Source organism: Austrofundulus limnaeus, unplaced genomic scaffold, assembly GCF_001266775.1.
Source record: "Austrofundulus limnaeus strain Quisiro unplaced genomic scaffold, Austrofundulus_limnaeus-1.0 Scaffold21, whole genome shotgun sequence".
Taxonomy (NCBI): Eukaryota; Metazoa; Chordata; class Actinopteri; order Cyprinodontiformes; family Rivulidae; genus Austrofundulus; species Austrofundulus limnaeus.
The window spans coordinates 1,793,866-1,807,045 of record NW_013952423.1 but is presented as its reverse complement, the minus strand read 5'-3'; the positions used below and the strand labels follow the sequence as shown (position 1 = coordinate 1,807,045).

The window sequence follows — 13,180 nt, the reverse complement described above, 5'->3', positions numbered from 1 at the left end:
AATGTCCTGTTAATGTCCTGTTAATGTCCTGCTATTGTCCTGTTATTGTCCTGTTAATGTCCTGCTATTGTCCTGTTACTGTCCTGCTATTGTCCTGCCACTGTCCTGCTATTGTCCTGCTATACTTTTTCCCTGTGCCATTCCACATTATTACAAATAACTTCATTTCTGGACATTTATGGTTTGATTTCTTTGTATGTATGGATCACTTGGGTTGTTACCAACATCTGGTGAAAATTTCATGTCATTAGCACCTCTAGTAATATATTTACTGAGAAAAATGGTGACGTGTTCAATACTTATTTTACCCGCCGTATATATGGCCTATTTTTGTATTCATTATTTAAATATTGTAAATCTAATTTTATTTATTTTTGACAATTAGTTTGAAGTTTAGCTGCTAAAGACGCTACATGCTACACCCAGGGTGACTGACACAGTGGAAGCTAATCAATCTGCTGACGGTTCCCAAAGATAGCAAAAAAAAAAGAATCTGCTAAATGAGAAGATACTTCTGTGGTTAACTGATTAGCTGAACTTTTCTCACTATGAATATCAATGGTTCCTGACGCTGTGTTCCTTGAAAGTTTACATGAAAACAATTTGACTACTTGTTTACTTTTAAGATATTTCTGTTCTTTAATTGAACTATTTGTCAATTCATATCACAAACAACATTAGAAATAAAGTTTTATTTTGTTTTCTCTATTGATGAAGCTAAAACCAGTTAGAAACCATGAAATGTGTTTAAAAGTTTTGACCAAGATTTTAATCAGAGAAATCAGTATTTTTATTCTAATACAAAGACTTGTCTGAAATTGGACTCAAAGTAATATGAGTTCATTGTGTAGTAAATACTATTTTATCATTAATAATAGTGGGAGAATGAAGCAGAAAATACTTTTTTCATATCAGTTTAAAATTCACAAACCACAGTGAAAAAAGCTGAAATGCCCACATTTCCTTCACCTCGTCCTTTTTCAAGTAGCTCCTGATAAGCTCGAAGTTGTTAAGCCGCTGTGCATTTATTCAGCTGATATTAGGAGACTTATTCTGTTTTTATTTAAAGAGCTGAGGTAAAGAAAAATCCACTGCATATTCACACAATCAGCAGCTAACAGTGCCGCTCACAAATTGCATTTCTAACTCACTGGGCCTAGCTGCAAAAAACCCTCTTATAGCTCTTTATGGGCTGCATCTCTGTAATTTTTATACGCCGGAGTGTGTATTTTTCTCCCCAGATAGCTTCAAGTGTTTGGTGAAGGACCAAAACAACGTAAAAGAATAAATTACACTGATATTATAAGATATTTTTATAAATATCAAGTGTGTTTACAGTCACCATCAGCTTTAACGTAACCTTTATGCTGTCGTTCTCCTGGCTCATGTTTCAGCAGATGTTTGAAATTACTTAAAAATATCACTGAGTAGATAAAAAAAATAATTGGGAAATTGTATTTTCTGCGAAAACGCAGTGAGTGCTTAATGCTAAAAGATGTTATCTGAAAGCTATAAAGAAGCTGAAAAGGTTTAATAACAAAACTGTTAATGTGAGTTCAATTTGAACAGCTGACTTTAGATGAAAATAGGACAGATCAGTAGAAAGATTGCAAAAAAAGGGCAAAAAATCTGAAAAGACTAATAAAATGTCTTCAATTAACAAAAAGAGCAGAAGGGAAAATTAAATGAACATTTTCAAAGGAGCAAAAAACAAGAAGTTCATGCAGCTTATTTTGGAATGGCTAAAAAAAACTGAAACTAGCCTTAAAATGTCTTTAAAAAGTAGCTGAATATAGCTTAAAGACACAGAAAGTTGTTCAGTTAAGCAATATTAAGCTGAAATTATCACAAAAAGTTGAATTTAGCTGAAAAAAGCTCACTTTAATTGAAATTAGCTAAAAGTAGCTAAAAACTGAACTAAGCTGAAATTAGCAGAAATCAGCGGAAAGAAGCACAAAAATGTTTGTTTGCAGAAGAAAAGCAGAAAACAATTCTGAATGAAAAAAGCTAAAATCAACAAAAGAGCAGCTGAAATTAGCACAAAGAAGTTAAAAAGCAGAACCGGGTTAGAAGTTAAAAGTTCTGTAAAGATTTATGAACATTTTGAAAAGTTTTAGCTCCAGTCCTTTTCAATGAGAGCAAAAATAATTATAGAAAAAGCTAAATATCCAAAAAAGTAGAAATAGCTGAAATAGCAAAAGTCAAAGCTGAAGTGTCCTGAAGGAGCTGAACGTTTTCATATATGAATTGTTAAAATAGAACAAAACTTGTGAAACGAGATTTGTGCCAAAAAAAACTGAAGAAAATAAGACCTGAAAAATAAACAAAAGGTTCTGGAGAATTTCTGGGCTCAGTTCGACGCCACGCTGGAAAACACTTGTTGCAAACGAGAAGCCGAATCTTCATTCGGCTGCTTTTGGACCACAGTAAACCCAATCTGTCTCGTCCTAAAAAGCTTTGTTTCCGGGTGAAGCAGGTCAGCTTTGTGAGAGCGTCATGTTGTTTTACTGTTTCAGTTCAAGTAATAAAGAGAGAGGAAGTTCGCTCCTATCTTTGATTCATCGTTTTCTCTGTGCCTTGTGGGAACTTCTCAAGTTGTGTGCCATCTGTGGACCGAGGCGAGCGTCAACATTGTCAGCAGGATGGAGAATATGAGGCGGGACTAATTAAGCTTCCAGTTTCAGATTCTGATTCCGGTTTGGGGCCGAGTTGATTCCTGGACACAGAAACACGTTCTCAGTCGTTGTCTTCTACACAAATAATTTTAGTGGAGGTCACATTTCCACTTAGATGTTTTATTTTTTTCCTAAGAACGCGATGAAGCCATAAACTCATCGTCTGCACTCGAAATGGCACCAATCAGCCAATCACTGATTGGCTGAAATTCAAGACACACAAATGTCAAGACGGCAATTACGGCACTGATGTCCCGTCACAGAATGAACCCATCTAACCCACATTTTACAACCTAGAATTATTTTAAATCTGTCAGGTGCCGGGAGTCAAAATAAAAACGAAGAGATTTAAGTTTATGAAATCTGAGTGCAAAGATGTCCATTACTGCTGGTTTTAATGAGCAGCTGGTTTGTTCAGCTTTGCTTCAGATGCAGATGAGGATTCAGGAGTAAAGAACAGGTTTAAGGTTTAAATATCTCACTGAGCTGCGACTAGGTGGACACAACAAATACGAGGGAATCTCTGGAGTATTTTTAATTATTTTCAGGATTCTCAGCTTCCTGGCGTTAGTCACAGAAACTTCAGTCGTGTCAGTTTAGGTTTGAACATGTTCAGAATATTTGTGACCTTTTTTTTCTGGAGATTTGGCAGTTGTTTCTGCGGTATGTCCACCCTGACAATGAACAGTTTAACAATTGATCATTTAGAAAACTGCTTTCTGGTTCGAAAACACTGAATTAAGTGAAACAATAGCTGAAAGTTTGCATATTTTCTCACTATTTTTTTGTTGTCCATCACAGGGACACATAAAGACTCGGTGCGTCGCCCTAAATGTCCAAACGTTGCATTAAAATATGCTTGTTTGTACAGTTTTGGAGAACTTTTCTCTTCATAAGTCTTGGGTGGTATGTAGGTATTTTGTTATATTTCAGTATCAAAATGTATGCATCATGTGAGGAAGCATCAAATTTCTACAAGGCTGCAATGAAAACTGGGACATAAACATTTGAGGCTCTTTCAGAAGATACCCCACAACGTTACCGACGTGTTCTGACCACCTCAGCTTATTTAGAAGACACCCCCATCTGCTCCCCCCAGTAATACTGTAAACTGTGATATTACAAAGGTTAAACTGCTGTATGAAAATGATCAACACTGCTCAACTTAATCTTTGTGTTGTTCATGGTTCTTAACAGCTTGTCCAGTTTGGGGTATGGCTTTTATTAAATTATAACACACATGTCATGAATTCTTTGTTCCTCCTCTCAACAAGAGATGGTATTTGTGTTTTACAATGTTTATTTTTTAGGTTATTGATCTTAGAATGAAGAATTTGTTCAAATCTATAACTTTGCTGGACCCAAACAACAAACTGTTGCTAGTTCTGTAACCAAATAAATTAATTTAACAAATCTGCAAATGGTCTAATAAACTGAGGGAACAGAGTTTCCTAACTCAAAGCTTTGTAACATAATAAAATAAAATAAAACCTTATACCATTCACAGTTTTTATGTGGGAGCTGATTGAATTTAACATTAACATTAATTATAGGAACTCAATGCATTGTTGCAACAGGTTAGATCTGGTTTTAGTTTGATTTATTTCTTCTATTCTGAGACGTGGAGTCGTTCAGGAAACATTGGCGGCTGCAGCACTGAAGGGTCCTGAATGTCACGACCTTTGCATGAAATCCTGCCTCCGCCGACTAAATCTGTTGGTTTCAACCCTTCAGGTCAACAAGACTGAAGACAAGTCTCTGGAGGAGCGTGGACGGATCATGATTTCCCTCAAGTACAACACGCAGAAGTCGTGCCTGGTGGTGGGCATCATACGCTGCGCTCACCTCGCAGCCATGGACGCCAACGGCTTCTCCGACCCCTACGTCAAAACGTCAGTATGCAAAAAGATCACATGGGGCTGAATGCAGGCTGTTATTCTCACATGAAAAGTTTGTTTTCTGTCAGACAAAAAGGTTGATGTTGAAGGCAAACAGCTGACTTCATCTCTCATCTAAAACACCAGAAAGCTATTTTTAGTTTTGGTTGAAGACGATGAGGGAGATGTAGGAGAGGATTATCTGCCGGAGCTGATGTCGTAGCAGAATAAGAGAGATAACCTGTGATTATCAGCAGCATGAGAGAGAGGCGGCGTGATGGCTCCTAATTTGAAAGAGAATCTTATTTATCTCACCTGAACATTTCCCCGAGTCTTTCATCTGCCTCGCCCGTGGAAGCGCAATTAATTTCCGACTCCGCCGAGCGAACCTCCGGAACAAAAGAGGGACTTTTTTTGTTTTCGAAGGTTGAGGGAGAGTCTCCAGGAGGCTTGAAGGACGCGGCGCCGGCTGTAACAGATGAACACAGGAAGTGTCAGATGAACACGATGTGATCGACGGCGACAAATAACGTTTTGATGTATCGTGACCTTTTCCTCCTTTTACTTCCTGTGAGTCTGAAAGGGCGAAGAAATGCTCGACATCTGTGGGTGGGTTTGATACGATGATCAGTGGTTTTATTTATTTATTTTAGTAATTTTATGTTTATTTTTTAGTRTTTTGTTTGGTCCCTCCCTCCTGGTGTTTCCTGCCATTCTTTGTTATTCTGTGCTCCATCGTTCTGCCACGCCCACCTACACCTGTTCTCATCTGTTCGTGTTTCCATCAAAGTTTTTGATTTGCCTTTTGAAGTATCTCATCACAAAAAGGAAGATGGAAACACTTTTGCAGAATAAGTTCTGACGAAGTGAACATTTACCCGGATCAGCTGTTCCTGCTATACAATAATTGTAGCGGCTGCAGTTGGACCCTCCTCCCGCTGTCAGGGTCTTCCTGGATATTCCCATAACATCATATCAATCACCAAAACTGATTGATATGACAGAATAATTACAATTTTGCTGGTAGCTGTGTCCCTGTAAGTTTACTTCCTGTTTACTACTTCCTTTTTACTACAGCCATGTGTAACGTTAACGTCTGCTGTAATTACAATTGATTCACTCCAAGACAGTTGATGGAAACATGTCTGATGTGCATTTTCAGTGTGCATTGCCAATGCAATGCACACTATTGTGATTTGTTTCCCATCCAAGTCATCTCCACTTTGGCATGCTTCTCCTCCTGCATACTTTGTCCTAGAGCTGCCATTATAATTTATATCTGTGAAGCTCCTGTGCCAAATGATGACTATGCCTTTTGGTGCCTGTACTACTTATAGTTTTTGAAATATTAATTTTTAATAATTTATAATGGGAGTCAATGGAGCCTTGTATTGGTCCAATACTGCCCCCTGCTATATCTACTCAGTACTGAACCATAGTTTAATAATATTTAATCTCAATACTTCAGTGGTTACAATACTAATATGATTGTATTTTGATGTTTTACTATGATATTGTCCTAATATTGCTCTATTGCTGTAATATATTGCAGTTAAGTATCAACAATTGCATTGGCAATGTGGCCTCTTTCTGCACACACACAAACCAAACCCTGGCAGTGCCCTCTGCCACAGCTCCAATAGTCTCATAGTTAACTCTATGGGCTTTCATGTGGGAGATCAGGGTTCAAAACCCAGCTAACACAATAAAAAATCTCTTCCAGCTTCATATTGTCACTCAATTACCTTAATTACAAACACCTGCTGATGTGACAGGCACAAGCTGGTTTAGAAGACATATTTGAACTTGGTCAAAGTTCATTCTGCAAGTGCAATGCTCCTGCATACTTTGTCCTACAGCTGCCATTGTAATTTCTATCTGTAAAGGTCCTGTGCCAAATGATTGCTATGCCTTTTGGTAGCTGTACAACTTGTAGTTTTTGAAATATTAATGTTTAAACTTTATTCCAAATTCATATAATGGGAGTCAATGGGGCCTTGTAATGGTCCAATACTGCCCCCAGCTGTACTCAACTTGGAACTGCACCATAGTTTCTTAATATTTTACTCAATGGTTCAGTGTTTACACTACTAATATGATTGTATTTTGATGTTTTACTATAAATTTGTCTTAATACTGCTCTATTGTTGTAATATTATGCAGTTTAGTGTCAATAATTGTATTGGCAATGTGGCCTCTTTCTGCACACATACAAACCAACCCCTGCCACCATCTTCTGCAACAGCTCCATTGTTCTAATGGTCTATGTCATGGACTTTCATGTGGGAGATCAGGGTTCAAAACCCAGCTAACGCAACTTTAACAAAAAATCTCTTCTAMCTTCATATTGTCACTCAATTACCTTAATTACAAACACCTGCTGACGTGACAGGCACAAGCTGGAATAGAAAACACATTTGAACTTGGTCAAAATTCATTCTTCAAGTCCTATGCTGCAGGCAAAGCCATGCTGCAATGACATGCTACATGGCAATGCACACATGTTTTTACATCGTAAAAACCCATGTCNCCCCCCCCCCCACTTTCACATTTTTAAAATTTGCTAAATTCACATTAAAATTGGATGGAAACTTTTTTTGTGTGTTTGATTCGCTGGCTTTAACAGTTTTTGTTTTCGTTAAAAGAATCATAGACTAGTGTCAAATTTAGATGTTATTTAACATTTATTTCAGCTAGAAAAAAAACAAGACTGTAAAAATACAGTTTAGTTTTTAATAATTTTTTTAAATATATTGTCACGGGTAAAGCATACTGGTTAAACGGGTAAAACACTTGGTGCTCCAGTGTCAGGTTCTGGGAAAGTAGAAATGACTCAAACTATGAGTGAAAACGGTGATTAAAATCATTACAATTTATTTTTAAATGATTGGACAGATTTAAAGAAAACATAATAAAGACAAGCTGGGAGTAAATCAAGACAAAACTGTTGCATGTCACATTAGTGTGTTAGAATAAATTCAGTGTGATTCTAAGAGAAGATTTGTGTATTTTTTCATGTTTTTAAGTTCCCGACTAATATAAAAGTTACAGTCCAGATACTGCCTTTATGTTTTACTTGGTTGGGAATCGTGTCTTCTTTGTTTTAATCTGTAAAAACTGAGGTTTTTAACCGCAGAGTTATTCAGGAGCAGGTTGTTTGAATCGTAATCAAACCAACGAGACGCAGCTAAATTAGAATAAAAACCCTTCTGCTGCAGAATAACACTTGTAGTATCGCAACTTCCACTCTGAGATTTGTCAGGGGAGCTCAGTGGTTTCATTAACGATTACAGCATGTGTGTGAAGCCGGTGAGCAGAACCCCTCTTAGCCTCTCTGTAAGGTTCTGTCTTATCCTGGGAAATAACTGCATAAGTCCGATGAGCTCAGAACAGAAGTGAGATGTTTGAATAATGTATAAAGTCAGAAGTCTGAGCTCCACACGGACGCACAGCTGGTTCAGGAACACACACACACACACACACACACACACACGTCTCTGCACCCGGGGCAACGGTGGCACCAAGAATCTGCTTCCAGCGCTGACTCACCGGCTGCAGCCAACCCAAACAGAAAACAAGATGCAGCTCCTCCATCCTTCTTACCGTGGCTCTGATCCCACCACATCTGGAACATCCAGCTTCACTTAAAACCTTTCATTTAACAGAGGATTTAACTGTTTTTTTATCCTGAAGTGTTTCTGTTTTTTAATGATTTTCAGAGCAATAATACTGCGACCAACATGCAGATATTTTCTGTACCATCAGGACTTCAAACCATAAATCAGTGAAATTTTGTCATTATAAGCTGAAAATTGCTACAAAAATTGTGTTAAAATTCTTGAAATTCATTAAAAAACTGTAGAAATTCAGTTTTGTGAAGTGGCTAAAATTTTATTTTGAGAAGTGATCTTTTTGACTCTGTTTCAGCTGGGATTAAAGGTCTTTATAATAAAAAAACAGTTAAATCAGATATAATTTGGTCTAAAATGTGGTAAAAACCGGGCAGAACCACAGCTCCCCCTGGAGGACAGAACAACACAAACTGTTTACAAACAAAATGTCTTTGTAAGGCGTCGACATCTGGATTACATTATTGTTTGTTACAGAAACGGAAGCTTTACGGCTTGTATTGAACCCTCTGTTTCTTCTCCTGCAGGTACCTAAAACCCGACGAGAACAAAAAGTCGAAGCACAAAACGGCTGTGAAAAAGAAAACTCTGAATCCTGAGTTCAACGAGGTAAAAAAAAATACAGCTTTCTCTGTAAAACTGTCAGAAATATTGCATGTTTTTATGGATTATGAAACCCCACCAGCTATAGAAGCACTTAACATTTTATTTTTTATTTTAAGACGATCACGTTGTTGTTCCAGTTGTGGTTTTTTAATTGCCTCAAATGATGTACAGTTTTATTTTAGTAACAAGTTTTCTTTTAATCTCRGTTATAACACGCAGGATTTGGACAAAATGTTGATTTAATTTGAGTAATTTAAACACTCAGACTCTTGTAATATGATTTTTTGGGGGACAAAATTACAGCTTTATGAGAAGAAAAAACTTTGTAGAAAGATGAATAATAGACAACGTACTGCTTTGGTCCATTCAAAATGAAATAAGCAGATTCAGTGACCAGCCTGCAAACGATGGAAGAGCTTCTTCAAACCAGAAATATTTAAAATAGGATTTTTATTTATTTATTTATTTATTTATTGTCTTTCCAGCACATTAAATGTTTTCCAGGTTGATGCGGGGCACAGAAAGTCTCCTCCTGTACACAAACACACACCCTTGGCCAAACGCTCCCACAGGCCGGCAGCTTGACATTTCTCTGACATTTTTGGCGCCCGTCCTCCTCCATCACCTCTCGGCCTTTCTGTCAGAGACCCACATCGCTCCAGATATCAGAGTTTTGATTAAAGCAGAGCAAAAACCTTTATTTTTATCACAGACTCAAGTGTTGCTTTACAGATGAAAGCAAAAATATCAAACCAGCCGCAAAAATCAAGAAGAAATGTCAGCTGTGTTTGTGATTATTGTTAAACTCCAAACTAAGTTTGGTTACCAAGATGCTGAAGTTGATTTAAAATAAGTTTTATTCTGAAATCCCAAACGTGACTCRTGTTTCGTCTACTGCAGGAGTTCTGTTACGACATAAAATATGCAGACCTCACTAAGAAGACGCTGGAGATCACCGTGTGGGACTACGACATCGGCAAATCCAACGACTTCATAGGTAAGACCAGGTGGGCCCGAGCATCCAGCTCTGCTGCGGGGCCTTCAGTCCAGCTGACGGTCCATCTGTTCGCTCCTTTAAAGCCTGAGGGCCGAGAGTCAGATCAGCACACTGAGCTGCCAACATTTTCTGCTTCAAACACCCAGCGAGTCTTTACTGCRTTTAAAACTCCTCTTCAGGCGTCCTGCCTTCAATGTGTTAGACATCTAATGTGGTAATTTATTTTATCCTTAAAACTGTTGGKTTCTGTCCATCAGAACAAAAGATAGGTCTAATATAAATCAYTCTRTTTWAWATTTAGTCTTTGTRGTGCTTTTATTTTGAAGGCGAGTAGAAGTTTACTTCAGCGGCCTCTGACTGTGCACCAGCTGTGTTGTCTCCTCTGGTGAGGGGCGTCTGTGAGAGATTTAGATGTTATTCTCACATCAGAGCAGAGTAAAAAAAAAACAGATCAATACAGAAAGTGTCTTTTTACTGAAATCAGTGGCAATTTTTTATTTTCATTTTTTAAATCATCCTGAGACCRYCTTTTTCYCACCTAATTAARTAATGTCTTGTTTCATGTTTTCAGCTAAATCCATATCTTCCCCTTTTTGAAAAATATGATTTTGTTTCTTCAATTAACTGAATTATTGGGAATCAAAAAATGGATGAAAAACTTCTTAAACCTTAGGAATGTGATTTAGTGTTGAAATCTTAAGGATTTTATGTATCTTGACGTGTCAGAAGTGGTCAAACTAGTTTTTGCAGACCAAGTGTTTTTAATTCAAACAGGACCAATGTGGGTCCGGATGTATGTTTCCACCTACAAAACATTATATTTGGTTGAGTACTTTCATAAAAAACAGCAAACAAAATGTCATTTTTTGACTGAAAGGTTAGTAAAACCATCCGTCATCCAGCTTCAGGTGACAAAAACTGAATATTTAAATTATTATTCATTCAGGGCAGGTTTTTATTTCACTGAGTTAAAATCAGATTATTTCTTTTCAGGGAGGACAAATCATTTAGTGCCTCGTAATCTATCTGCAGATTAGTCTTTAATCATTTATAAAACCGGATTATATTATTATTAATCGGAGTCCAGCTTTGTGATAAAATCACCTTTATTAATTAATCATCTAGTTTTTAATAAAACGCAAGAGTTTTCATCTGGAGGCACTTTTTTTAACAGTGACATTTTAGCTTTTTTTTTGGTCAAATATAGAAAATAACTGTCTTATCGCACAGATCATCTGCAGAACTTCTGTAAAAACCAGACACTCTACAGGATTACATATCATTCTCCACCTTTGATGCCGAAGTTTTAAACTAAGATCAGTTGATGTTAAGAAACGCTGGAGTTTCAGCCGTTTTGACGGCTCTGAGTTTTGCGTAGAGCCGGGTGTTTGACTCCTCCTGTGTGTGTTCACCTGTCTTTAGGTGGCGTTTCTCTGGGTATCAATGCAAACGGAGAGAGGCTCAAACATTGGTTCGACTGCCTCAAAAACAAGGACAAAAAAATCGAACGCTGGCACACGCTGACCAACGAGCTACCCGGCTCTCTAAATGACTGAAGACCTGCTTCCTGTCACCGGTTCTGTTCCCCGCCTTCATTTTCTTAACCGCCGCCACTGCCACTGGACTCTTCCTCATGTTGGACGCCTCTCATCTGGAATGCGTTTCCTGTCAACAGGGCTCAACTAAAAAAATAAATCTCCAAATCTTATGTTTCACATCTTCTTCACTGACAGCAAAGATCCGCTCAACAGAATAAATAACGGTTTGTWCTGAGGCTCGTCAGCTTCCTTTGCATGGTGGGCGGAGCTAAACGAAGCAGATGTTTTCTATTTGATGAGACCTTTGACTGCAGCTGAGAAAAACCTTCGCTATATGAGTCTGGCTGTAAAATGAAGGGAAAATAACAGAAAAACTAAAAAAAAAAGCAAATATTTCCTCCTGTAAATATCCAAAATATCCTCACAAACCTTTGTAAGACGTAGTAGCATGTGGGAGCAGCAGAACGAGAAGATGTTGCACTTTAATAACAGTTTAGTGGGATTTAAACACAATTAGTTCGTTTTAAAAATGTGTTCTTTTAATTTCAGTCACTTTGTTTGTTTTAGAACAGAATCAAGAAAACAGCTTGTTCCAGTTCCTGATCCAGTCTTTACCCAAAGATATATTTTACCTTCAGTGTTGTCGTGCATTCTACGACAAAAACGCGCTTCGGATTTTCTGACTTTTCTCCTCCACAAGATTAAAAGATGTTTGCGTCGTCCAAACTGCTGTTACAGGTTGTTTAGAGGAATAACAGGAAAAAGCACACTGAACGGGTTGAAAAGTATGACCCAAACAGAATAAAGATATCTACGCAGCACCARGAGAGACTCCAAGTACAAAACAAAATGTATTTAAGGGCTAAAAGGGGTTTTGGTGATATGTCCCCTTTAACCTGAGACTCAGTTTCACTAAAATCCTGTTTTTAAACCCTAAAAGTTCCAGAAGTCACACCTAACTTGAATAAATTTAAGTTGAATTTAAGAGGAATGAAGTCAAAAGGATGAATAATTTTTAAAATATATATCAAACTGAGATGTAATGAGTGAATATTTCATTACTCATTACTGTGGCTCTGTCCCTCTGCTCCAACACACCTGAGTCAAAACCGTTAATCATCCATTAATTGCAGTCAGGTGTGTCAAAGCAGAGAAAGATCTCTAACAAGGAGGATCGTGACCCTCCAGGTCCAGGACTGGTCACCCCTGGAGTCCTCTTCATTGCCAAACTCCAGGTTGGACCTCTTCCCGGACCTGTACCTGGTTCTCATTAACCCAGTGGCGCTGCAGGGTCAGAAAGTTTGCATCAAATAGAAAATAATCAAGTGTTTAGAACAGAAGACGTGAGGTTTAAATCACTGCAGCAAAGATAAGAAGAGCTGAAGTTTTAATTAATGTGTTAAATATATTCAACAGAATGGAAAAAAAACCTGAGAATGTGTTGTTTGTCCTGAAGCTCTGCACCGATATCTGAGTAAAAATATAAATATTAATGTCTAAAGCCCAGCATCAAACTTTCACTCCAAACATTTTATACTTCTTTCACATATGAACACTTAAAAAAAACCCTAGATGAGCAGGTCAGGATGCATGCCACGTCTTTGTGATTTTATGAGTTTGAGTCGGCGGCGTGACCTTTTCCCTGCATGCCCACCATGTAAATCCTCTCAACAGCGTACGAGGAAAACGCTCAGCGTTCCTGCGATCAGCTGACGACGTCGTGGTTTCCTCCCGTCGCCGCGAGTGGCACGATCCGGCATGTTTCTGTTTTTATAATCAGCTGATGAATGAGCGAACCTCCCACCGCCTCAGTTCCCGTGTTTGATTTTTTATCTTCTTTTTGACACCACTTTCCATT

At 37.9% G+C, this 13,180-nt stretch overlaps 1 protein-coding gene across 2 annotated transcripts in view; it reads left to right on the top strand.

Annotated features, from left to right (window-relative positions):
- doc2b (double C2-like domains, beta) overlaps window positions 1–12,157 on the top strand; it is an 87,655-nt gene extending 75,498 nt beyond the window's left edge. For both annotated transcript variants that reach the window (XM_014004028.1, XM_014004027.1), the window contains 4 exons: window positions 4,410–4,567; window positions 8,709–8,790; window positions 9,688–9,784; window positions 11,207–12,157. In XM_014004028.1, coding sequence (XP_013859482.1) covers window positions 4,410–4,567; window positions 8,709–8,790; window positions 9,688–9,784; window positions 11,207–11,340 — 471 coding nt within the window. In that variant the 3' untranslated portion in view covers window positions 11,341–12,157. The remainder of the gene's footprint in view (window positions 1–4,409; window positions 4,568–8,708; window positions 8,791–9,687; window positions 9,785–11,206) is intronic.
- Window positions 12,158–13,180: the final 1,023 nt, after the last annotated feature.